The sequence below is a fragment of the Scylla paramamosain genome, chromosome 18 (assembly GCF_035594125.1).
Source record: "Scylla paramamosain isolate STU-SP2022 chromosome 18, ASM3559412v1, whole genome shotgun sequence".
In the NCBI taxonomy this organism is placed as follows: domain Eukaryota; kingdom Metazoa; phylum Arthropoda; class Malacostraca; order Decapoda; family Portunidae; genus Scylla; species Scylla paramamosain.
In genome coordinates, this window is record NC_087168.1 from 2968136 (window position 1) to 2994000 (window position 25865).

A 25865-nucleotide genomic window follows, 5' to 3' on the forward strand; every position below is an offset into this window, starting at 1 on the left:
ATTAATGAATAATAAGAAGAGAGTGGGTGACAGGACAGAACCCTGAGGAACACCACTGTTAATAGATTTAGGAGAAGAACAGTGACCGTCTACCACAGCAGCAATAGAACGGTCAGAAAGGAAACTTGAGATGAAGTTACAGAGAGAAGGATAGAAACCGTAGGAGGGTAGTTTGGAAATCAAAGCTTTGTGCCAGACTCTATCAAAGGCTTTTGATATGTCCAAGGCAACAGCAAAAGTTTCACCAAAGTCTCTAAAAGAGGATGACCAAGACTCAGTAAGGAAAGCCAGAAGATCACCAGTCGAGCGGCCTTGACGGAACCCATACTGGCGATCAGATAGAAGGTTGTGAAGTGATAGATGTTTAAGAATCTTCCTGTTGAGGATAGATTCAAAAACTTTAGATAAGCAGGAAATTAAAGCAATAGGACGGTAGTTTGAGGGATTAGAGCGGTCACCCTTTTTAGGAACAGGTTGAATGTAGGCAAACTTCCAGCAAGAAGGAAAGGTAGATGTTGACAGACAGAGCTGAAAGAGTTTGACTAGGCAAGGTGCAAGCACGGAGGCACAGTTTCGGAGAACAATAGGAGGGACCCCATCAGGTCCATAAGCCTTCTGAGGGTTTAGGCCAGCGAGGGCATGGAAAACATCATTACGAAGAATTTTAATACGAGGCATGAAGTAGTCAGAGGGTGGAGGAGAGGGAGGAACAAGCCCAGAATCGTCCAAGGTAGAGTTTTTAGCAAAGGTTTGAGCAAAGAGTTCAGCTTTAGAAATAGATGTGATATATATATATATATATATATATATATATATATATATATATATATATATATATATATATATATATATATATATATATATATATATATATAAGGCCGGAGACACGCTCATCCACGTGCATTGCATCGTTCACCATTATAGGAATGCGAAGAGGAAGACCTGCGATAAGGCGGAAAGACTGCATTATAAGAACACACGAAAGGCAAAGAAGAGAAAGACCTGGGATATAGAGGAAGGACTGCATTAAAGAAGACACGAGAAGCAAAGGAACAAGTGAAAGAATGGTATAAGACTTAAACAGCTGGAAACGCTAATGGGGATTCAAGATGAGCAGCAGCAACAACAACAACAACAACAACAACAACAACAACAACAACAACAACAGCAGCAGCAGCAGCAGCAGCAGCAGTAGTAGTAACCATTAATGTAAATATTCTTCAACGCCTTGTTCTTTTATCATTACTAAATTCAAAAGCCATTGAGATGATTAGTCGGGTTTGCATGATTTTATTACATTGTACTTATATTTCCTAAAGTGGTATAGAATCCTCGTTTAACTATCACTGAAATCACGGGAAGTAACCTTAAAAATTCCACTTCTACTGCAGGCTAGTGAAAGCAGTCAAGATAATGCGCCGAAATGCTTGGGGATAAAAAAAAAAAAAAAAAAAAAAAAAAAAAAAAAAAAAATAATAATAATAATAAATAAATAAATAAAAATAAATAAATAAATAAAATAAATAAGCATGACGCGTGCATCTTAGGGATTACAGGAACCTTGTCAACAGCCCGCAGCAACACGACAGCTATTAAAATTTTTGTGTTAAGACTTGTGTAATGTTAGGTATATACTTATTCTTCTTTTTTTTCCATTTCCTTGAATCATTGTCTTATTAATACTGTGTACAGGAGGAAGTGGGAGACGCGCTCTGCTGGTGTGTATGGAAAATTACAAGTATGTGGAAAGTGAACTGATAATACGCAGGACAGTTTCTCTCTCTCTCTCTCTCTCTCTCTCTCTCTCTCTCTCTCTCTCTCTCCATACACAACACGAAGTGTGAGGTTAATCAGCAGTCTTAGCCAGACTCCACCTTTCACAGAGGCACAAGCGTCGCCACACAAACACAAAACATATCAACACAGTGTCTTTAAAGGTGACCGGGATCCTGAGTGTATTGAATGTGTGTCAGTAGAGGCAAGTGACGTCACGCACACGCCATGGTCACGTGGTGGTGCACGTCATTGATCCGCCTAGCCGACTGTGCCTTCACCATCACCGCACAGCTTGCCCCGCCACGCCGCGTCACCTCATCACTGGTGTAGGTGTACCACAGACACTCCCGACACCATTAGCTACACACTGATGCTGACAACTTCCGCCTGTGTGCCAAGTACAGCTGTACCCGTCCACATCGAGCAGCAGCAGCAGCAACAGGGCGGCGGCTGGCGGTTACACCCCAGCTGAGTTACATGACTTGCCACACAGTCCCGGTCAATGACCCTACGCGTCATGAGCCTCACCGCCGATCATGACACCAGTGCATTTTACTGGTAATTGCATCCGCGTCAATCAACTATATACATTAACAACAATGTAATACATGGTTGTAGCAGCTGAGGAGTGCGGGGCGGTAACAGTAGCTGCTGCCGAGCAATCTGGATATCAAAGGTGGAGCTTATCAAGTCAGGGCTGCTATTTTTATCTCCTTCGGAAACAACTGTTACTTTTTGTGCTTCTTCATATATATTTCATTGAAACTGATGGCGAGTCTGGCGTTTGTAATGTTTTTGTGGGTGTTCTCACTCCGCAGAGGGTTCTTCACGTCTCTTGGTGGATCACTTCTCCAAAAGAAGTCACTGTTGCTCTGCCGCGATCTGATGTCGTAAGTCTTGGCTCCAGCCTAGACCTTTCCTCACTGGCTGTGGAGGGAATGGCTCGGCTGGACTGAAATCTGGTATTTATGGTGCTTTTATCATGAAACATCTATAGGAGAGAACATTCTGCCCATTTACCTACCTCTTTACTCCCCCTTTCTCTTCTATATATATATATATATATATATATATATATATATATATATATATATATATATATATATATATATATATATATATATATATATATATATATATGTTATTACTGTTATAATTTCAATAAGCACACACCCGATGATGTGTTGGGTTATGGGTAAGAGGTGGCAATCACAAATGCTGCACGTGATCCCCTACAACCCCCTCCCCCATACACACACGAGGGATGCCTCTGGTGCCTGGCTGGCTGGCTGGCTGAGGAAAGTTTTGGCAGGAGCTCACCAGACTGGCTGGCAGCGCATAACCGTGGTTACATCTCGCCACCCACCACGTGACTGTTGTGTTATATATACACACACATATACATGTAGATACCAGCATGTAATGCCAGCATACAGATGGCTACACACACACACACACACACACACACACACACACACACACACACACAAGAAAAGATATCGTCATACACACAGTACTGGCAGACTATCCCCTCCCCTCATCACCTTCGTACAATCTCCACAAGAGTGACACATGCAACATGTACTCTTGTCACCTGCAAGGAACAGTTTGGTGGCCGAATTCACGCCCAAACAATGGAGCCAAGTCCTAGATATCAAGAACATAGGAACGTAAGAAAATAAGTGAAGCTGCAAGAAGCCCTCAGGCCTACACATGACAGTCCCTGCACATTTCCACCTATCATCCTCATCCATGAATTGATCTAATCTTATAAAGCTCCCTAATGACTCAGCACCAATAACTTGATCACTGAGTTTATTTCATTCATCTATCACTACTTGAGAATCGCTTCCTTCTCTCTCTCTCTCTCTCTCTCTCTCTCTCTCTCTCTCTCTCTCTCTCTCTTAGCTTTATCAAGGCTGAACCCATTATTTCTTGTCTTATCCTGATTACTGATCCCGAGGAGTGAAAGCAGACAATAAGTGCAGGACGGCTCGGGTCAACTATATAACATGACGAGGAATAATAAAAAAATAAATAAATAAATAAGAAAAAATAAATAGAAGAAAAATAAAAATACAAAAAGTGTCTTGGGATTGGTGAAACGTAATGATCTATGACTGGAGTGTGGCGGGTATACAGGAATAGAACAGAAGCTGCAAGCCAGTAGGCCCACGCGTGGCAATCCCTGCAAAAGATGGCAGCGTGTGTGTGTGTGTGTGTGTGTGTGTGTGTGTGTGTGTGTGTGTGTGTGTGTGTGTGTGTGTGTGTGTGTGTGTTGACATATCAAGAAAGCGGCTCAAGTGGATGAGGATCTGAGGTACTAAGGTAAAGGTGAGGCATTAAAATAAATAAATAAATAAATAATAACTTATCTATCTACATACATACCAGGCCGGCAATGATACGGGGTGACCCAGACAACGCATCATGCACTCTTATAATCATAAAAAAAAACAATAACAATAATAATCTTAAGACGAAGGTGCCGCCAGAGTGCCTGGGACTGAATGAGAGCCACACCTCAAACACGCAAACCGAGGCACAGATTCACTGAGGGAAAGGGAACGGAACGAGTGGACCACGACCACCTCAGATAAAGGGATGACTGAACAAAGACTGAGCCAATACCCAACCTTATTGCTGCTTGGCTAATTCCTCCTTTCATTATCTCTTTAAAAGATGCATTTGTTGTATTTGTTGTGAGTGGAGGTTATGAGAGAGAGAGAGAGAGAGAGAGAGAGAGAGAGAGAGAGAGAGAGAGAGAGAGAGAGAGAGAGAGAGAGAGAGAGAGAGAGAGAGAGAGAGAGAGAGAGAGAGTTATTAGAATTAACTTTTTTTGACATGTGTTGTGAGTGGAGGTTACGAGAGAGACAATCATTTCATGGGGTGTTTATTCCCGACTCGTTTCGCTTTTGGCTTTTCAGAGGAACTGCTTTCATTTTTGGCTGCTTCTAGGGAACTAAACTGATTCAACTTAAGGAGCCAAGAGCGATAAACTACTCGGGAATACTCGCCTTATAACACCCCTACCCCCACCTCCCCCCCCTCTCTCTCTCTCTCTTATCCTTCACCTCCAATTTGAGTTAGTCCCAATATATATATATATATATATATATATATATATATATATATATATATATATATATATATATATATATATATATATATATATTACTCATTTCCAAGCAAATGATTTTTACATCAATAACAGTAAAAGGGTTTAAAGAATCGTTATGTATGAATGATGAATGAATGAATAATGTGAAAAGTGAGATTATGTGATTTCATTTGATGTACAGGAAGATGCAAGCATCATGTTAGGAGAAATCGAAAAAAAAAAAAAAAAAGAACTTTAGGGAAAACGAAGGTTAGATCAGTACTGTTAAATGGCACATTTTGTCTTGAAACCTATTTACGTATATGTGAAGCGAATAATACTAATCCCTACAGTTTATCCTTCTTTATTAATCAGTTTAACTTTAAATATAAAAGCAGAAACAAAACATTCTAAAAAGGCAAAAAAACCTTGATATTTACAAATGCACACGAAAAAAAAGAAAAAAGAAAAAAAAAGTATCGTTGCACTACAGTATATGCAGGAGTCATTCTGACACCACGAAACGAAGGGCAATAAAATGCAGAGGCCGCCTTCATGCACGTGGGTAGCCCTGCTGTCAGGTGAATACGAAGCTGACGGGCAATATCGATAACTCTGTAACATGGAGGGCTACGACAGCCCCGCTTGTCGCCTGTCACGTTTCCATGGTGACTGACATGACTGTAATACTAAGATAACCACTTAAATTTCTTGGCAGTGTATGTCATGTTTTAGGATCGGAGTTAAGAAACGACCGTTGAGTGTTTCGAGTCTTACGAACAAGGCACAGTAAGGCCTGCCAACCCTCCCACTACATCAGCGGTTGGTCTAATGTTTGCTGTAAGCACAGACCCCCTGTGCACCGATACTCTTTTACTGTGTATGCAGCGCGAAGGAGCGGTGGGGCAGGACCGTGCTCAATTAAAAACCTCGTGTAAACTCAATTGAATTAATCCTTTTACTGCTATGATCGTTTTTGTTAACACTGAGACCACTGCAATAATCTGTTTGCATGGACACAAAGGAAAGAGATAAAAAAATGTTAATATCATCTTTGCTAAGCTACATAAGTGGTACGTATTTGAGACAATTGTACAAAAAAAAAAAAAAAGTCTTAAAAGTTGTACATGATAAAGGAGCTGACTGACTTAGCAGTGAAGAGGTCAATACATTCAAAGTACTGTATTCTGAAACGCTGCGCCACACCTCCACTACTTCCAAAAGGCTCCAGGTAAAGTTACTGGTTTGAAGGAGTTTTACAGCTCTAGTGACGGAGTAACAAGATTTCAACATTATCAACAACAGAAACACCCTCTGGATTCCGGCTAATAATCAGTGTCGCCTTTGAAAATAGTCCTTGTGAGCGAGCAAAGCCTTTCTGAAAACTGGCCTAAGTCGTGTTAATCCAAATTCGCGTAAAAAAAAAAAAAAAAAAAAAAAAAAATAAAACTAAATTCGTATGGGGATACACAAGCTTTCACCCCGCCAAGCCTCGCCAAACACAAGCTGAACACACACACACACACACACACACACACACACACACAAGAGAGAGAGAGAGAGAGAGAGACAAAGAGAGAGAGAGAGAGAGAGAGAGAGAGAGAGAGAGAGAGAGAGAGAGAGAGAGAGAGAGAGAGAGAGAGAGAGAGAGAGAGAGATGGTGGCTTGGTTGGCGGGGTGCACTGGCAGGGACGGTGGGATGTGTCTAGGCTAAATAAAAGAAATGGAAGCAGGACACCACTACCTTGGCTGTGTGTGTGTGTGTGTGTGTGTGTGTGTGTGTGTGTGTGTGTGTGTGTGTGTGTGTGTCTGTGTGTGTGTGTGTGTGTGTGTGTGTGTGTGTGTGTGTGTGTGACGCTTACAGATGCACAACGGTCAACACAATTAAACGTTTCTGTGCCTGACACTGACCAAATTTTTAAACATGTAATGGGAATGAATGGCCGTTTCTTTCAAGAGTGTTTTCACAAGGTTTTAGTGATATAGTGATAGTTAACAGAGAGAGAGAGAGAGAGAGAGAGAGAGAGAGAGAGAGAGAGAGAGAGAGAGAGAGAGAGAGAGAGAGAGAGAGAGAGAGAGAGAGAGAGAGAGAGAGAGATAAAACGCCAACACACAGGCCAACATGACAGTAACCCTTTCAAGCTTTCAACGGTTCCAAGGATTCCCTGAGTTAAAACCTGTGGCGAACCTTTCTGGTCCTGGCATGCATCCGTCACAGGGCGTGCCAGACTCGTGCACGGATAGGGTAAGACATGACAACACACCCTGCACTTCCGATGACGTCATTTCTTTGGCAATATTAGTACACATGAGACAGAGGGCCGTATTCTGAACCACTTCTTCTCTACGTACCTCCACTACTTTCAAAAAGGCTCTAGTTAAAGTTAATGGAATTCTTAAAGGTGTTTTTATGGATCTAGTGACAGATTAATATTGTTGCATTATGAACAGGAGGGACACTCTTGAGAACCCGGGTAAACATCTCTGTGGTCTTTGAAAATAGTCGTGGTGAGAGAGCAAAGTGTTTCAGAATGTGGGCCGCAGTTGCATCGCCAGGCTTCATTAAAATCGAGGCAGAGTAAAATAATGGTAACAGGATAAACATATGAGTTAAATAATGAACATAAGAGCCGAGTGACAACCTAAGAGCATCAGTACATACCAAGGATTCTACATTAAACTTATACGTTTCTTGGTAGTACATGCGTAGTACCGCCGATCGAAACCGTGCTAGGTGCCACCCACAGAACTCAGCGAGCGGTGACAAGTGATAACTAATGTACTCGTAGCGTTGCTTGTAATTTACGGTTTTAAAGACAGATTAACGAGATTTCCGCATTATTTATTGGATAAATATTTTAGACAATCTGGCTAATCGTTTCTGTTGCCTTTGTAAATAGTTGTGGTGAGAGAAACGAAGCAAAATGTTTCAGAATACTCACCTAAATATTGTATCATTCCGTATTATTATTGTTTTCTTATCGCTTTCTTTAATGTACGGAGTCTACTCCAGTCTCCTACCACTCAAATTCCAGCCGTGGTGTGACTCAAGCATACTGTATTACCTCTTCCCTCTTCCCCAATGCAGTATTCTCAGTCTTCCATTAATTTTACAGGTAAACTCTAGAACGCCCTCTCTCTTTCTGTATATCTTCCTGCCTTGACTTAGTCTGTTCCAAGAGGGAAGTTTCAAGACACTTCTCAAGCTGTGATTTTTTTTTTACTATATTTTATTGGGACAAGCACCTTCAGTGGATCCTCTAAAAAAAAAAAAAATCCTCATACGTTGCTGAATGATGATGATGATGATGATGATGATAACAATAACAACAACGACAACAACAAATATGGCACACACTATACATAATTACATCGGTCATACACGCCAAGCCAAGCCAGCCTCCTGTTTCGTCTTAAGGCATGTCTCCGTGTCTTCCTGCGAGGGGATAAGATTGCGCGCTGGGCTGCAGCATCGCCTCACGCCTCGCACCAGCCTCTGCCTTCACCAGTAGCAGTACTAGTCACGCTTCAGTAGTCCTGCCTGGGCATGTATTCGCCCTCTGCTTTCACTTTGACTATTTTCCAAGGCCACAAAGATGATTAGTTAAGTTCTCAAGACTGTTTTTCCTCTTAATGTTAATTAATGTATTAATCTGTCACTACTGGCATAAAAACACTTTTTATTTTTTATTTTTATGTAGGAGGGACACTGGCCAAGGGCAACAAAAATAAAAAATAAAATAAATAAATAAAAATGCCCACTGGAATGCCAGTCCCATAAAAGGGTCTTAAAAAGCCCTGTAACATTAAAAGAATCATTTTGTGGTTAGTGGAGGTGCGGCGCAGAAGTGTTTCAGAATATGGTCTCAGTAACACATCAAACACATCTTTCGACATCTTTCCTTCATTACTAACCACTCTGATACACCTTTCCTTGTTCTACAGCCACCTACGAAGTGGCTACGAATTGCAAAATGTTTTATCTCATTAATTCCCTTCTTTCTTGTAGATATTTTATAAGGGTTCCACGCATTGCTTTTAGTGGTGTGAATTGTTGCATATCACAGTGAAGAGGCCAATAGCTAAACAGTCCCTGATCTGCATAGACTACCAACTGTCAGGTTTTCTAAGGAGACTGTCAGCACCTGAGAGGGTTGGAGACCGGAAACACCGTGGAAGGGAATAAATATACAGAATGAATTATGATCATTTTATGTACTATGCCAAGAGACACGGTCCTTAGTTTTTGGCTGCCTCTTTATATTTGGGTGATCCGTACGTTTTTTCTCTACAATAAATGCAATGATTCATAATTCAACACGCCTGATCCGATACATTTAGGTAACAATGCGAGGCGCGGCAGTGTTTAATGTTACTTGTCGGTGGCAACTGGACCACGAGGCTACGCGGGAAGAGAGAGAGAGAGAGAGAGAGAGAGAGAGAGAGAGAGAGAGAGAGAGAGAGAGAGAGAGAGAGAGAGAGAAAGGAGCTGAACAGGCGCCTCGCAGTCTGTGGCGGAGACAGGGAGGGGTCGGAGGAGGAACTAAACACGTGTACTCTTGGTATGTTAGTCAAAAACGTACCTTTATTTTTTTTTCTATCGCACTGCTGGGATCGGGGAGTCACACACACACACACACACACACACACGTTGTGACCTCGCTGTCCCAGTGTGTGACGTGTAAGTGGTCTCAATCCTACCTAAAGATCGGTCACTATGAGCTCTGAGCTCTTTCCGTAGGGTAACAGCTGGCTGGGTGACCAGCAGACGACCGTAGGTGAATCACTCACCAGTCTTCACTCAATCACGTGGTTGTTGTCACATGACTTTTGACCATACTACTTGAAGTTACACGAGTTTTTGTTTTATTTATTTATTTATTTATTTACTTATTTACGATTTTAAAGATAAATTAACAAGATTTTTGCATTATTTACTAGAGAACCTGGCTAATCGTTTCTGCTGCCTTTGAAAATAATTGTGGAGAGAGAGAGAGAGAGAGAGAGAGAGAGAGAGAGAGAGAGAGAGAGAGAGAGAGAGAGAGAGAGAGAGAGAGAGAGAGAGCAAAACGTTTCAGAATACTGGCCTAAATACTGTACCATGCAAACCCTGTGCTGTAAATAAGTCAGACATTTGTTTCTGTGTAAATAACCTTACGCCAACTTAAACTGTTACTGGCATATGTAAGACTGTTTTGGCTCGGTGATTCTGCTAGCAAAGCTAGCCTATACTGTCTGTCAATCAACCGGAGTGTAGTAGGTTCAGTTTAAGTTCAAATGAGTTCAGTATGTAGTGGAGAGCTTTTTACGGTCTTTCCGCCACGCTCCCGTATTCAGAAACGCTTTGCTCTCAAACCATGACTATTTTCAAAAGCTAGAGATGATTCGGCAGGGTTCTCGAGACTGTTTCTCGCGTTAATATATAATGTAGAGAACTTGTTAATCTGTACCTAGAATAAAAAAAAAAAGTGTCAACTAGAGCCTTCTGAAAGTAGTGAAGCTGCGGAGCATAAGTGTTTTAGAATACAGTCCTAAGTTTATTCCAAATCCTACCTACCTGTTCTCCCTATCGTACGATATAATTTTTGCTCAGATTCTCAAGATCAAACATTATGAGCGTGAGGCATTTTGCTGTTTTATTTCTCCTTCACAATACGCCCCGAAGCTTCCACACACACACACACACACACACACTTTCACTACCGCAGCCACCAACCCCGTTCAATAGTCAATACCAAGTGCATTTTTCGCTCGCCGGCATCATGTTATGATCCCGCTCCGCTGCTAAGACGCATTCACCCAAGCAATGTTTCAGACACCATTGCCACACCTCAGTACGCATTATAATTTTTCTTAACCCCTTACTAAAATAATTTTCACATTACTATTTTCCTTAATCCTTTACCAAAATAATTTTCTAACACACCGCGTATTTCCACCAAGGTCAAATACGTTCCTCCTGCTACCTCCCGCCTGGAGTCGCCACAGTGGATCAACCATCTCCTACGCGTTCGGTCTTTGCCGCCTTCCTGTCACACCCATTACAAGCGTGTCATCTTCCATGGCACCAATGAACCTTCTCTGGTCTTCCTCTCTTTCTCTTCCACACACTCCTAGTGTCTCCTCTCCATGCGCCCACACCACCTCATTCTCGCCTCTCTAGCTTTACCCCCAAGCCTCTCATACATTTATTCAAGACTTTTAAAAAATCGTGGCATCATATCAGCCACTTCCAATCATGCCTTTCGTCTCTTGTCTGTTCTTCCTGTCGGCACGTCAGTCTCCGTGAACTGTAGCTACATGTCTGGCCTCACTACTAAATATACCTTCCCTTACATTTTTTTTCCTGAAACCTTTCTGTCACTAATCACTCCTGCCACCTTCCTCCACCTGTTCTATCTACCATGTACTCTCTTCTCAACCTCCCTACTATAAACCCATCACCCTTTACCATGGACTCTAAATTGCTCTAAAAATAAAAATAAATACATAAATAGATAAAATTAACTCAATGACTGAGATAAGGAAGGTTACACTGATGCGTGTATCTGAAATGTTGGTCTGGTTGGATCATAAGACTCAAAATTCTGAAACGCTTCTGCGCTACACCTCCACTACATTAAAAAAGCTCTCTAGTTGATGTTACATAGGTTTCTAAGGCCGGCCACACACGTGCAGTTAAAACTGTCAGTTTGGACTGTTCAGTTATAACTGACAGTTTTAACTGACGTGTGTGGGACCATCAGTCTCAGTTCAACAGAACTGCGCAGTTCGACTGAAGGAAATAGAAAAGTTAAAAGTTTTAACTGTCAACTGTGGCTGTTTGAGAACTGAGCGTGTGTGGGGCTTAACTGCGCAGTCCTCAGTTGACTTTCAGATTGGACGGAAACACCATGTGAGGGAAACACTTTACTTTTGGTAACGTTTCGTACTGTACGAAACGTTACCAAAAGTAAAGTGTTTCCCTCACATGTTGCTTTCTGTCCATTCTGTCTTAACTTATTTGTTTGACTTTCAGATCTCATAGTGTTTCTTTTCTTTCAGTGATCCAAAACAGTAATTATGTTTGCGCTTCTTAGTGTTTTTTTTCCTATTTTCTTGTGCCATTACTAGTAATACCCCGAGCGCTGCTAGATCGTCCTCCTCGGAATCCATGGTTAAACTGAACGATTCAACTGTACGTCTGTGGACATGTCAGTTGACAGTTAAAACTGCCAGTTATAACTGAACAGTTCAAACTGACAGTTTTAACTGCACGTGTGTGGCCGGCCTAAGGGTGTATTTATGGTTCTAGTGGCATATTAACAAGAATTCTACATTAATAACATGATAAACACTCTTGAGAACCTAGCTGATCATCTCTGCGGTTTTGGAAAATAGTCGTGGTGAGAGAGCAAGGCGTTTCAGAATAGGGGCCTTGTAACGTCTGGTGGTGAAGCGCTAAGAGGAGTGGAGCTTGAGTGCAGTGGTGATGTACTAATGGGAGGTGCGAGGAGGTGGTCTGGGGGGTGTGTATGAATGCAGAGGCGTAACTGAGTGGATGGTAGACACAAAAGAGAGAGAGAGAGAGAGAGAGAGAGAGAGAGAGAGAGAGAGAGAGAGAGAGAGAGAGAGAGAGAGAGAGAGAGAGAGAGAGAGAGAGAGAGAATATCTAAAGCTGCCATTAATCCCTTTTTATTGCGCATATAAAATGTCTGTTTGTTATTCATTCATTCTGAAATACTGATCCTCAAAAAAGAAATAATGCAATTTTTATCTAACCCAAGCAAATTTAATGGCCACTAATTCACAGTGGTGCCACAATTATTAGGAACTGTAATACTTGAAATCAAATGCAGATACTTCCATTCCCTCCCCCCCTGTTTCTCTTTCTCTCTCTTTTAACCAAGCTCTTTTCTCTAATGCACATGAAGCTTCAAGCAAATACTTCCTACTTGAAGCAAGCCAGACTTAGCTTACCAATATTTTCTGTTGTGGCCGAGTGTTTGCCACACACACAGGCCAGTATTCAGAAACGGTTTGCTCCCTCACCACGACTGTTTCAAAGGCCACAGAGATGATGCGCAGGGTTGTCAAGAATGTTTCTCCCATTAATGATGTCGAAATCCAAATCCATATAGCTTTAACCCATATAGCTTTAACTAGAGCCTTTTGAATGTAGTTGGGGTGCAGTGTAGAAGTGTTTGAGAATATGGTCCACAGTCTCTAACTGTGGCACACTTCCCATCCTGCAGCATCCTATGGCCTCACCACACTCTGCTGTGCTACTGGTGCTCCAACACACACACACACACACCATTAATGCAAACTCTCACACTGCAGGTAAAAAATACACTTAGCATTGCACTGTCAGACTTTGCTCCTGAACCAGTGGAATGAGTGGTGAACATAAGAGTCTAATATAACAAGGGAAGCTGCAAGAAGCTGTCAGATCTACATCTGGCAGTCCTCGCATGAAATGTACCTACCTACTTCCATCTATCATCTTCACTCATAAATTTGTCTCACCTTTTAAAGCTCCCTAATGACTCAGCACTAACACCCTGATTACTGAGTCTATTTCATTCATGTACCACTCAATTTGTGATGGCAGAAGAGACAGCTGAGTTTATCAAGCTGGGACACTGAGTTGGTCTGGCACTAACTAGCAAATGTTACCCAGTGTGAATCACCTGAACAAACCACAGACCTACAGTACACACCAGCCACTGCCATCATGCTGAGAAAACTTTGCCTCAGCATCTATCTTAGGCTGGTGCTGTTAGGGATCATGACAATAAATCACCTGTCTCCACCTTACAGAGAAAAACTGGTGGAGACAACTCAGAACAACTAACTTCATAGGGGTTGTCTTTACCTAGAAATTAAATGTGAAGTTTCCAGTTTTGATTGTAAGTAAAGGACAAACCAAAGACATTCAGTGTAGAAGAGGGGGGACAGTGGAGTGTCACTGAAGAGGGGATAGTTATCTGGAAGGTTCTACTAAGTTAAAAGATGGAGGAATTGAGTTTTTGAGGCATTGAACAACACTAAGTTTGTTCTTCCCAGTCAGAAATTTTAAAGAGATCAGAAGTGAGGCATTCTGTGGCCTCGAAGTACATCCATGATGCTTCAGGTCCCAGACTGTTGGATGTGACGGCACAAGACACAGGTCTTCATAACATCAGTGCATGGTGATCAAGACAGAACACTGGAGCAGAAAGAAGCAAAGTACAGGGAGCAACACAGTGCTTCTTCATTTTAGGTGTGCTAATCCAGACTGTTAGACAGGGCAGCACAAAATATAGGTAGTTTTCACAACACTAGTGTACTGTGATGATGCAGGAGAGCCAAGTGCAAGGATGAGTGTCTGGGGAGAAGCAAAGCCACCAGGAGACCGGAGGCATGGGTCAGCTGGGAGGCACTGAGTATCAATGAGTAAACAACTGATTACAGCTACAGGTGAATTGTAATCTCCTGCAGCCTTGCTATACAAGACTTGACTTTCTACTTTCCCTCGCCCCTATTCTGTGCATGTTCCGAATACAACAGTTAACCAGCATTCTCAATCTTCTATCTCTTTCACTGGTACAATCTGAAACTCCCTTCCTGCTTCTCTATTTTCTCCTTCCTATGACCTGGATTCTTTCAAGGAGGTGGTTTCAAGACATTTCAATTTTGGATAATCCTTCTGGCCCTTTCCTGTAGGAACTGGCACCTCAGTCAGCTTTTTCTTTTTTCTTTTTTTCTTTTTACTGAGTTTGCTGTGCACCAATCAAAAATTGTAAAAAGATCAGAAGTCAGTTCCAGAAGGGCTGTACATCTGGGAAAAGGTGATGTGAGGTGGAGTGGTATCACTGGTACAGGATGGAGAGAGTTTGGTTTAGATCATTGATGAATAGTAGAGGGTGGGTGACAAGGACAGAACCCTGAGGAAGACCATTGTTAATAGTACTACAAGAACAGTTACTGAATACTGAGTACATTCTGAATGTGTGTAGTCTGCAGACAAAGCAAGGCCACAACTGTACCTGGCGGTGTTCCCTCCTGGACAGGGTTTCGCCGTTGACGATGCGCCACACGTACTTGCAGCAGATCTTGGTGTCAATGAAGAGTAACCTGAATCCATGGTAGTAATGTAATATTTCATCTTTTATTCTCTCACCTAATGATTTTCTTGGTCTCACTAACTTTTTGTCCTGAACTATCGGGGAGCCAGCAGCTTTGGCCTTTTCTTTGAGATCCTTCACAGTAACTTCCACCTGTGAGGAAGGTTTGAGGGTTTCCTTCTCTTTGACTTTTGCACTCGAGTTCCTTTCACTTTGAGGTGGTGGAACTGTCTTCTGTGAAGCGGTGCTGGAGGCCACCTGTGGGGATAACTCCTTCTCCCACAGCCTGACCGAGGTGTGGAAGCTCCGGTACGTGGGGACATAGACGGTGGTGTACGACACTCGCAGGGCCGGGGACACAGCGTGGCAGTGGCCGTGATGCTGGCCTGGCCCCCTTGTGATCCAGCCTCCGCCGCATACACTGGTGACAGACTGGCACAGCACCACACTGCTGGCGCTGTGCCATGACCGCCTCAGTGCAGCCACCTCCAGGCTGTACGCACATAGGCCGCGCACTCCTGTAAACACAAACAAACACAAGGCATTACACTCAAGGCATGGTCTGCTCTCTCAGGAACGAACTGCATCATGCTATTCACACAAATAAAAGTTATTGCAAGCCCAAATCTTTCCCTCTGTGCTAAAGATGTTGGGCAAGGATTACAGGAGAGCCTGTATAACTGTCCCTCTCCAGCACAGTGAACAGAATTCCAATCAGCTGGATCAATTTAGTCCTGGAGGTGTCTTGGTACTTCCTTCTCAACACAGCTCAAGTAAAAGGATGGTAAGAATGCAAACTCAAGAAGAGAGTTCCAGAGTTTACCAGTGGACAGAATAACATTTACTAGTTTCTTGTCCAGGCTGAACCAGCAGATCAGAACTGTGGCTGAGCAACTCCTGCACTCAGTGAGATAAACACATCTACTGACTTCACTGCAGGGAGGTCCTATTATATGAGCATCCGTTATACAAGATAGGTAAATTAAGGACTATTTTCTTCATACAACCACAACAATACAAGCTTCAGTCTGAGGTGAGTAAAATTACAAAGTTTAAAATGCACGCCTTCCTGCAGCCTCCCGCTAACACATCCAGGCTGTGTGGTGAAGTGCAATGAGTCAAATGTGCCAAGACAACTGTGCACCCCTCCCTACCATTCATTCTCCCACCAGTTCTCTTTTAAAGTGAACTCAGTGTTTCTCGGACTCCCTCCTTTAAAGCCTCAATGCTCGTTATTATACTTGTACTCTGCCATCATTTTGCTTGCAAGCATATTTGCAATACAGTACATGTACAGTGTACAGTGCTGTATGTGACTGATCAGCGCTTGGATGTGTTACAGTGTTACTGCTGGCGTGTTCTTTCATTCGCCGTCTTTGGTGTGGTGTTGTGTGTGTGTGTGAGTGACCACGTGGCCTTATTTTGCTTCTCAAGCAAGCCATGCCTCCCAAGCGGCCAATGAGTCCTGGTGTGAGTCACAGCAGCAAGGCTGAGCGAGCTAGAGTATCAATAACACCCACAGAGAAGGCAGAAATTGTTAAGCAGCACAGGAGTGGTGAGTGAGTTATCCTCCCCTGAAACATTAAGTAAAATGTTCATAACACTGGTGAGTGTTATGAACATTTTACATGTTTAATTAATATGAAATTATGCTCTTTGTGTGCTGTTTTCTCTTTCTGGTTGCTTTAGTGACAGTTCTGTAGTGCAGACACGTTTGTTGCATTTGGTACTGTGTAATGTACACATTTGTTGCATTTGGTATCAAACATTTTGGCTTGAAACCTTACTTTTGACAAGGGTCACGGAACCCAAACCCCTTTTTCCCCATCAGTCGTGTCTTTCATTATAAGAGAATTGACCACGTGAGCAATTCAAATGGAACCAAACTGCTTGTATCATTGGGACCTCCCTGCATCACAGCCAAGGTCATCCACTGCTACAAAACTGGTGTCCAACTATTGTGTTAAGTCAGCACTACATATCCCTAAGCTCCTGGGGTGTAGAGGGGCTGTCCACCAGACTGTCCCTTCCCACCAGGGGCCGACAGGGCTGAGGGTGTTAGTGAGGTGTGTATGAGGGTGTGGTGCTGTGCCTCAGCCTACCTGTGTGGGATTGCTGGCCTTCTATATATAGAGATAGATGGCATTAGTTAGTTCTCTCACATATTCAGTTCACTTTGCAAAATGAAAAGAACAATAAACTCTTACATAGGAGGAAAAAGTAATAAAATAAAATAAAATAAAATAAAATAAAATAAATAAATAAATAAATAAAAAATAGGGAAGAAAAGAGAGGATTTGTGTGTTTAGAGATGGTTATTTCCTGGAGGCTCCCAAGGAGATGACCAAGACAGAAAGGTCTCCATTTATTGCTAATCTTGCAGACTCTGACCATCCCATTCCCTCAAATAAGTAAATAAAAAATGAAAAAAAAAAAAAATATGAAATAAATAATGAAAATAAACAATAGAAGAATAAATAAATAAATAAAATGAGTAAAATAAGAAATAAAATAAATAAATAAATAAAATGAAAGAACAATAAACAAATAAATGAAAGCAAAATAAAGAAAAATAAAGATCAACAATAAACACACAAATAAAATAATCAAAATAAATAAAAAAATTTAAAAAATCAAATAAATAATAAATAAAAGATAAATAAAAAACACTATTGTCTATATTCACTCTGACCTTCCCCCCTGCACCCTTGCCACACACACACACACACACACACACACACACACACACACACACACACACACACACACTATCAACCACACTGATTTACCACACCCTTGTCAAGAGGGGCTACTTGTTCCTGAGAGAGAGAGAGAGAGAGAGAGAGAGAGAGAGAGAGAGAGAGAGAGAGAGAGAGAGAGAGAGAGAGAGAGAGAGAGAGAGAGAGAGAGAGAGAGAGAGAGAGAGAGAGAGAGAGAGAGAGAGAGAGAGAGAGAGAGAGTTAAATTATAATAAGGAGAGAGATTAGATACTGTATACTTGTAAAAGAGAAGAAAAAAAGATAGGGTTTGAGAGAGAGAGAGAGAGAGAGAGAGAGAGAGAGAGAGAGAGAGAGAGAGAGAGAGAGAGAGAGAGAGAGAGAGAGAGAGAGAGAGAGAGAGAGAGAGAGAGAGAGAGAGAGAGAGAGAGAGAGAGAGCCCAAGAAGTGTACAAAAGTTGACATAAGGCTGTGAGAGGAGTGTAAATAATCCAAGTCACCATGCCAGTGAAGACAACACAAGGTGGGCGCTGCATCACCCACAAATGGTTCACACAGTTGGCCGGCCGGCTTATCTCTCACCTGGTTTATCTGGCCACACACTGGAGATAAGTGACTTGCTGTATTCTCCCAGTCCCCCGTGTACATTGCTAAGCCCGTGTCCTGCCATCCGCCACACGGGGAGAATACACACGGATACACTGCTGATGTTCCTACCTATCTATCTATAAACTGCTAACAGTATCACATGGAGAGGCTGAGACAAAGCACCACACACTCATACACACATCACTCACACTCTTAGCCTCATCTGTTAAAATAATGGAGCTATTTATCTATCTATAAACTGCCACACCACACACTCACACTCTTTGCCTCATCAGTTAAAACAAAGTAGCTATCTATCTATCTATAAAGTGCCAACAACACCACATGGAGAGGGTGAGACAAAGCACCGCACACTGATACAGGCATCACTCACGCTCTTAGCCCTGTCAACCCCCGGTGGAGAGGGTGAGTCTCATGGACCACCTTACTCCATCCCACAGTCAATGTATCGTGATTATTTCTGGTGTGTGGTGTGGTGAGTGCTAAGGTGTGGACTACGATGGTGTTAGACTAGCAGGCAGTTGGAATTAGACTAGGAGACAGTGCATGGAGGAGGACAAGAGGAGGAGCAGGAGGAGGATGGCTAACACAGAGAGAGAATGAAAATAAATAGGTCAATAAAAATAAGATAAACAAAAAAACTGCATATAGTTCATTGTACTGGCTTCAATATACAGTTACTTCTGCCATCTTGTGTACCTTGCGGTGAGTGTTCTAAGGAGGCACAGAGTGAGGTGCTACATACAGAGGGAACACAGATATAAACTAAGAGCACTGGAGTTAAAATCAGCAGGAATTAGACCAGTGGGAAGCACGAAGAGACCTGGAGGTGGTGCAAGCAGAACACGAGGAGGAAGCACATCACAGATTCTCCGTAGCAAAACAGTGGGAGAGTTACACCATACAACCCCAACCACCACCCTCAAAAGAAAGGGAAAACAAAGACCTTTAAATAAAATGATAATGATGGCCAGGTGTATTTTATCAATCTCTCTGTGTCTGGAGCAATATCTGCATGGAGGAGGACATAGGAGGTTCTCCATAACAAAATAGTGGGAGAGTTACACCATACAACCCCCCATCTCCCCAAACAAAAGGGAAAACAAAGACCTTTAAATAAAATGATAAAGATGACCAAGTGTATTCTTATCAATCTCTCTGTGTCTGGAGCAATAACTGTCACCTGTGCTTACCTGAGTTATGTATTAAAGAGAATGTTAATGAGAGATGTGTGTATATCAGCCTTCACCCTTAAGTCTGTATTCTGAAACATTTCTGCCCTGCACCTCCAAGTGTATTCTATCAATCTCTGTGTCTGGAGCAATAACTGTCACCTGTGCTTACCTGAGTTATGTATTAGAACATAAGAACATAAGAAATAAGGGAAGCTGCAAGAAGTGACCAGGCTTACACGTGGCAGTCCCTGTATGAAATATACCTACCTATTTCCATCTATTATCCCCTTCCATAAACTTGTCTAATCTTCTCTTAAAGCTCTCTAGTGTCCTAGCACTAACAACATGATTACTGAGTCCGTTCCACTCATCTACCACTCTATTTGAGAACCAATTTTTTCCTATCTCCTTCCTAAACCTAATTTTTCAAGCTTGAACCCATTATTTCTTGTTCTACCCTGGTTGCTGATCCTAAGAATTTTGCCTACATCCCCCTTGTCAAAGAGAATGTTAATGAGAGATGTGTGTATATCAGCCTTCACCCTTAGGTCTGTATTCTGAAACATTTCTGCCCTGCACCTCCACTATTTCAAAACCCTCTAGTTGAAGTCACACATTTTTACAGTTTTTGTGATGGATTAACAAGATTTCTGCATTACTGATAGGAGAAACAATCCTGAAAGCCTGGCTAATCATTTCCGTGGCCTTTGAAAATAGTTGTGGTGAGAGAGCAAAGCGTTTCTGAATACAGGCCTCAATTTCACCCCCTCGTGGTGGTACTCTTCTCGACGCAGATATCAAATGATGTTACAAAGTTTCATGGGTGCCGTCTTGAAACCAGTGAGCTGTGTGTTGTGTCTAGCAAAACCCTCCAGCTAAAAAGTACAGTTTAGTATGATCAAGTTAAAATGGACTAGCTCAATATGTCCCAAGAAACCACTGGATTTTGAGGGTTAGCGGTGCAAGGAAGATGGTGGGAGAAGAGAGAGGGAAAGGAGGTGAAGGGAAGAAGAGAATCTAATGGTACTGGGGAGGAGAGAGAAGAGGGATAGAATGGAGGTGAAGGAAGAGAATATGATGGTACTGGGGAGGAGGGAGAAGAGGTAGGGAAGGGAGATGAAGGGAAGAAAAAAATTGAATATTACAGAGGAGAGAGAAGAGGGAGGGAAGGTAAGCAGCTGAAGGAAGAAGTGAAGTGAAGTGATTTCCTGCACGGCACCACAACAACTAAGGATAAACAGCACCGGATTACAAAATTGCATAAAACTGTTAGTGCAGACCATTAAAAATCAAGGCTAAAATCAACAAAAATAAGGTAGACTTCAAATTTAAAAGTATAAAAAGTAAAAACTATAAAATCAAGCAGGCTAGGATTTGAATACACCAAGGGAGAAGAGAAGAAGAAGGAGGAGGAGGAGGAGGAGGAGGAGGAGGAGGAGGAGGAGGAGGAGGAGGAGGAGGAGGAGGAGGAGGAGGAGGGGAGTACATGAGGAAGGGAAGGTGGTGAAGGAATGCTAGTTCAAGGAAGCAAAGGCAACAAAGGGCACCAAACTACACGTGTACTGTTTTTCTTTGCTATTTCTGGGATATTTCAATCAGCTTTTTATAGTCTTTTTATCAGTCTTAAGCTCCACAGAATTAATTAAGTTTTTCCACATGATCTCTGTCTTGAATGGCAGACAAACTACACAATGAACAGCAAATTGTTATGACTTTAATTTTTTGCCACTGACTGCCACTTCTCTTATAGTCCCTGTGTGGTTGTTGCTGCTGCTGTTGTTGCTGTTATTATGTTTTTCTAGCCGTGTATCTGTTTTCTGCCTGGCACATGACACTTCTTGCTCTTGGTAATTTCTCCTTTGATTGTTGTCTGATATCCTCACTAACAGTCTTCAGCTTCTCTCTCATTGCTGTAATGTTGCATCTCTAGCGGTCTTCTATCACTATTTTTCATGCTAACTGCTTTTCTGATCTTGCTAACTGCATGCCTCCCCTCCTCCCATGGTCTTGCTGCACAAGACTTTCTTCTTTCTCTCACCCCTATTCTGTCCACCCCTCCAATGCAAGAGTTAACCAGTATTCTCAATCATTCATCCCTTTCTCTGGTAAACTCTGGAACTCTCTGCTTGCTTCTGTATTTCCAGCTTCCTATGACTTGAATTCCTACAAGCGGGAGGTTTCAAGACACTTATTCTTCAATTTTTGACTACCGCTTTGGACCCTTTTATGGGACTGGCATCTCAGTTGGCTTTTTTTTTTTTTATTGTATTTTTGTTGCCCTTGGCCAGTGTCCCTCCTACATAAAAAAAAAAAAAAAAAAAAAAACCTTATTGTCTCCTAATCCACAACATTCCCCATCAGTAACAACTCTCCATTGGTCAGTCCAGATATTTCCCAGTAACATTTTTGGCCAGTGTGAAGAGGGTGTGTTCCAGGGGAGGTGCAGAGTGGAGGGAGCCAACCTGCCCTGCCCTGTCCCAGTCAACAAGGGTGTAGATGTGGGCCCTTCACCTTGGGTTGGTTCTTGAATAGCAACAGGTGAATGGAAAAATGGAACGGACTCCGTAATCACGTTGTTAGTGCTGAGTCATTGGGGAGCTTTAACCCTTTGAATCCAGTAGTCTTTCTATAATCTGATTTCTAGTGAATTCATGGAGTTTCTTGGTTGCTCTCCTGAAATCAAATTGTTACAAATTGAGCCTTGTAAAATATTCACCTTAAAAATCTCTAGTTTTATTGACTTGATTTACAAAGCTCTGTTTTAATCATTTCCAAGAGGTTACCAGGACTGAAAGGGTTAAAAGAAGATTAGGAACATTTATTGATGGGGATGACGGGCAGAAACAGAGGTGTGTTTCATGCTGGGACTGCCACGTGTAGGCCTGGTGGTTTCCTGCAGCTTCCCTTATTTTCTTATCTTCTTTGTGATGGCATCTCTAGGACCATCTGTTGAATTCTACAATGTTTTCTCCCTTACACTCTCTCTCTTTCTCTCTCATACAGTTCACATTTCATGTAACATTTTCTCCCACTCAGACACTTCACTGGTGCTGGAGTCGGTGGAAAAGAAGAGTGAGTGTTTGGCTCTCCTTGCCTCTTCTGTGTGGCAGTCAGGAGTGTCACTTTCCTGGTGAGGCTTCTACTGAGCTGGTGGCTTTTCAGACTCCATGAAAGCTGTACACAGTGGTTCTGTGTGCTCTGCTTGATATCCCATGACATTTGATTGACATGAGTGTGGTGAGTTGCTAAATAGCCACTCTGGAATGCTGCTCTCTCTGGGCTAATTAAAACTGAGTGTTGCATCAATCCTGTCTGCAAACACTTAGGTGGAAAGTTTGTCCTCCACTAGCAGCAAACTTATTGACGAGTAATTTCTGGTATAATTATAGGAGCTCCACATGTGTCCAAAATGCAAAGAACAAGACCATGTTAGAGACAAGGGACTTAATACATTAGTGTCAACTATAATATGTGTCCACTATAACATGTGGAAGTGTGTGGACAGATGTGCATTGCCTACAGTAATCTCCTAGGGTGTAGTAGGCTGGTTCACAAGACTGTCCCTTTCCACCAGGGGCCAATGCAGCAAGAGCATGAATGACGTGTGTGGTGCTTTGTCTGGGTTACTCTGTGTGGGACCGCCAGCCTGCTATGTAGATGTGATCAAGACAAGACAGAAGAAGCACAATTTTACAGGCTGGTCTTCCTCGCCTCTCTTACTTCTCACTTGATAAAGGGAGACACAAGGAGGATCCAGAGCAACAAGTCCTTCAAGAGTGAGGTAAAGACACTTGTGTTTTCAGAATGCTACGACACGTTGGACTTAGCAATCCGAGAACACACACACTCTGACTGGCATGCAAGATGAGTAACAAGATATGAGACAAGAATATCTGACCTGACCTGACCTAAGACACACTGCAATAAAACCAGTGTGCTTGTCAATAAACAGCAACAGGCCATGAAACACATTAAAGGGTGATACAAGAATGTCTGACCCAACCTGACCTGACCCAAGAAATGAGGCAGTAAAAGCAGCATACTTGTCAACGAATGTTAGCGTGAACGGGCACTGTGAGGTCACCACACGGCAGCAGCAGCACTTGGCACGGCCTCCAACGAAAATGTTTCCTCAAGCTTTTCCTTGACGATGCTTATGAAGAGTAACTGTTGATGTCAGTGAGTAGTGGATGATTTATTGCCATGAACATAAAGTTTGAACATCCTGCCAAACAACACCCTGTACCCAGGATGTAAACAACATGACACAAACAAATATGCAAGTCGTGCGTGTCATCAGAGACGTGGATTCAGTCTCTTCTTGAATACCTCAAGATTCACAGTCTGATTGAAGTAGGTAATCTATCAGAGAGCCTTGGCACACACCCCGCAAAGGTTCTAACACACGGGACAGTTGCCACGCACTTCCAACAGTCTGTGCTGGTCCTCACTGTGTGGCAGTGTTATGATAGTAGCCACAAAAAGCTCTAAGTGGTCCCTCTGGTATCTTAGATTCTCCAAACCTCCATGCTTGATATGCCAAAATACAAATATTGATTAGTAACCAGTGAAGATGTAAGAGTACTGGTGTGATTCTCTCTAAGGAAGATGCACCCTTCATCAGTCTTGTGCCTCCATTCATGACACAGTAAACACGCTGCAACTTCTTTGGCCGGTAATTTGACAAACCACTCTAGAGTCAATTACAACAATCTGGTGTACCAATCACACAACTGCAAATCACCCACAGGCCACAACACTGGAAGAGACATCTGACAGATGGCCAGCAGCACACCACACCTGGATGCACCACACCCACGCCACTAGTGCACCCGCTCCTCAACCGTCCCTGACACCATGGCACCAGACTCAGGACAGGACACATCCGCCTCAGTGCCCACTCGCACACGCTGGGACTGACAGACACCTCTCGCTGCTACAGTGTCTGCCCCTGCCACCACTCCTACACTCCACCTACACAGACCTAAGTGGTTCCCAAGACCACAGCCTGGCCTATATATATAAGTGCACCTGTCTCACAGCAAATAAAACATTGGTCTCAGCGAAGTATTTGTGTCACATATAACACAGTGGTGTGTATCTTTACTGCCACAAACAGTTATCTTTATCAAATTTATTAAGGTAGGTTAGGTTCAGTTAGGTTAGAGTTAGTTGGTTTTGGTTGTTAGTTTTAGTTAGGTTAGGTTAGGTTAGGTTAGGTTAGGTTAGGTTAGCCTTAGTTAGCTTAGCTTAGGTTTAGTTAAGCTCTGTTTTTTCAGTGTCATGTGTAAAGAGAAAACTACATTTTTCTGGTAGATTTTGGTGTTTTTTGGATGAATCTCTGCTTGTTTTTGTCACAGATCATTGGTGTGTGTGTGTGTGTGTGTGTGTGTGTGTGTGTGTGTGTGTGTGTGTGTGTGTGTGCGTGCTGGAGAAAGAAAGAAAGAAAGAAAGAAAAAAAAAATGCAGCAGATATGGTTACTAGATTCATTGGAAGCACATCAAAATCTACCAGAACTTAGTAATTTCATCTGACAATGTCAGACAAGTACACATACATAAATTTACTGCCACAAGACACTCAAACACCAGAATCTTCTCCCGTGCACCAGGACGACTCGTCACTACCTGACCAGCTGACCTGCCTGCTGCCACCACCTTCAGGGCACTGGAGGCCGCGGCACCACACCTCTAGTGCCACGGGTGATTCCCCAACAAGAACACAGCAGGTCAAGACAAGATGCAATACTTCTGACCTGACATGACCTAAGAATCTTAACATGACCTAAGAATCTAACAGGCAACAAAACAAGATCAGATTTGGGCTATTTATGACAGCTGTTTGCAATGTTGGGCTATTTCTGATTAAAGATAGATAGGTAGACTTAAGCTATTTCTGGAGGGTGTTTTGGAGGAGGGGGGGAGGCAAGGGAGGCAGTATTTTGGGCTACCTGCAGATTGGCAGATTTACTAATTGGTACTGAAAGATGGGTGCACTTCTCAATAAACAACAAAAAGCCACACACACACACACACACACACACACACACACACACACACACACACACACAAATGAAGGTGAATTTAAATTTTTTTCACCTGTCTAATAATTTTGGGCTAAACTACATTTTCTGGTAGATTCTTTATGTGCTTTGAATGAATCTAGTAACCGTTTCTGTCGCAAATAATTTTTTCTTATATACCTCCCCACCCAACACACACACACACACATACACACATGTAAAGAAGCAGAAATTCATAAAAAAAACAACACTAATTAAACCTAACAAACTAAACCTAACTTAGCTTAACCTAACTAAACTTAACCAAACCAAACCTAACTAAACCTAACCAAACCTAACCTAATCAAACCTAACCAAGCTTAATGGTAAGATTGACA

At 42.4% G+C, this 25865-nt stretch overlaps 1 protein-coding gene across 2 annotated transcripts in view; it reads right to left on the bottom strand.

Annotated features, from left to right (window-relative positions):
• LOC135109007 (mitochondrial proton/calcium exchanger protein-like) overlaps nt 1–25865 on the bottom strand; it is a 61996-nt gene that overhangs the window by 35221 nt on the left and 910 nt on the right. For both annotated transcript variants that reach the window (XM_064019984.1, XM_064019983.1), the window contains exon 2: nt 14887–15482. In XM_064019984.1, the coding sequence (XP_063876054.1) occupies nt 14887–15482 (596 nt within the window). The remainder of the gene's footprint in view (nt 1–14886; nt 15483–25865) is intronic.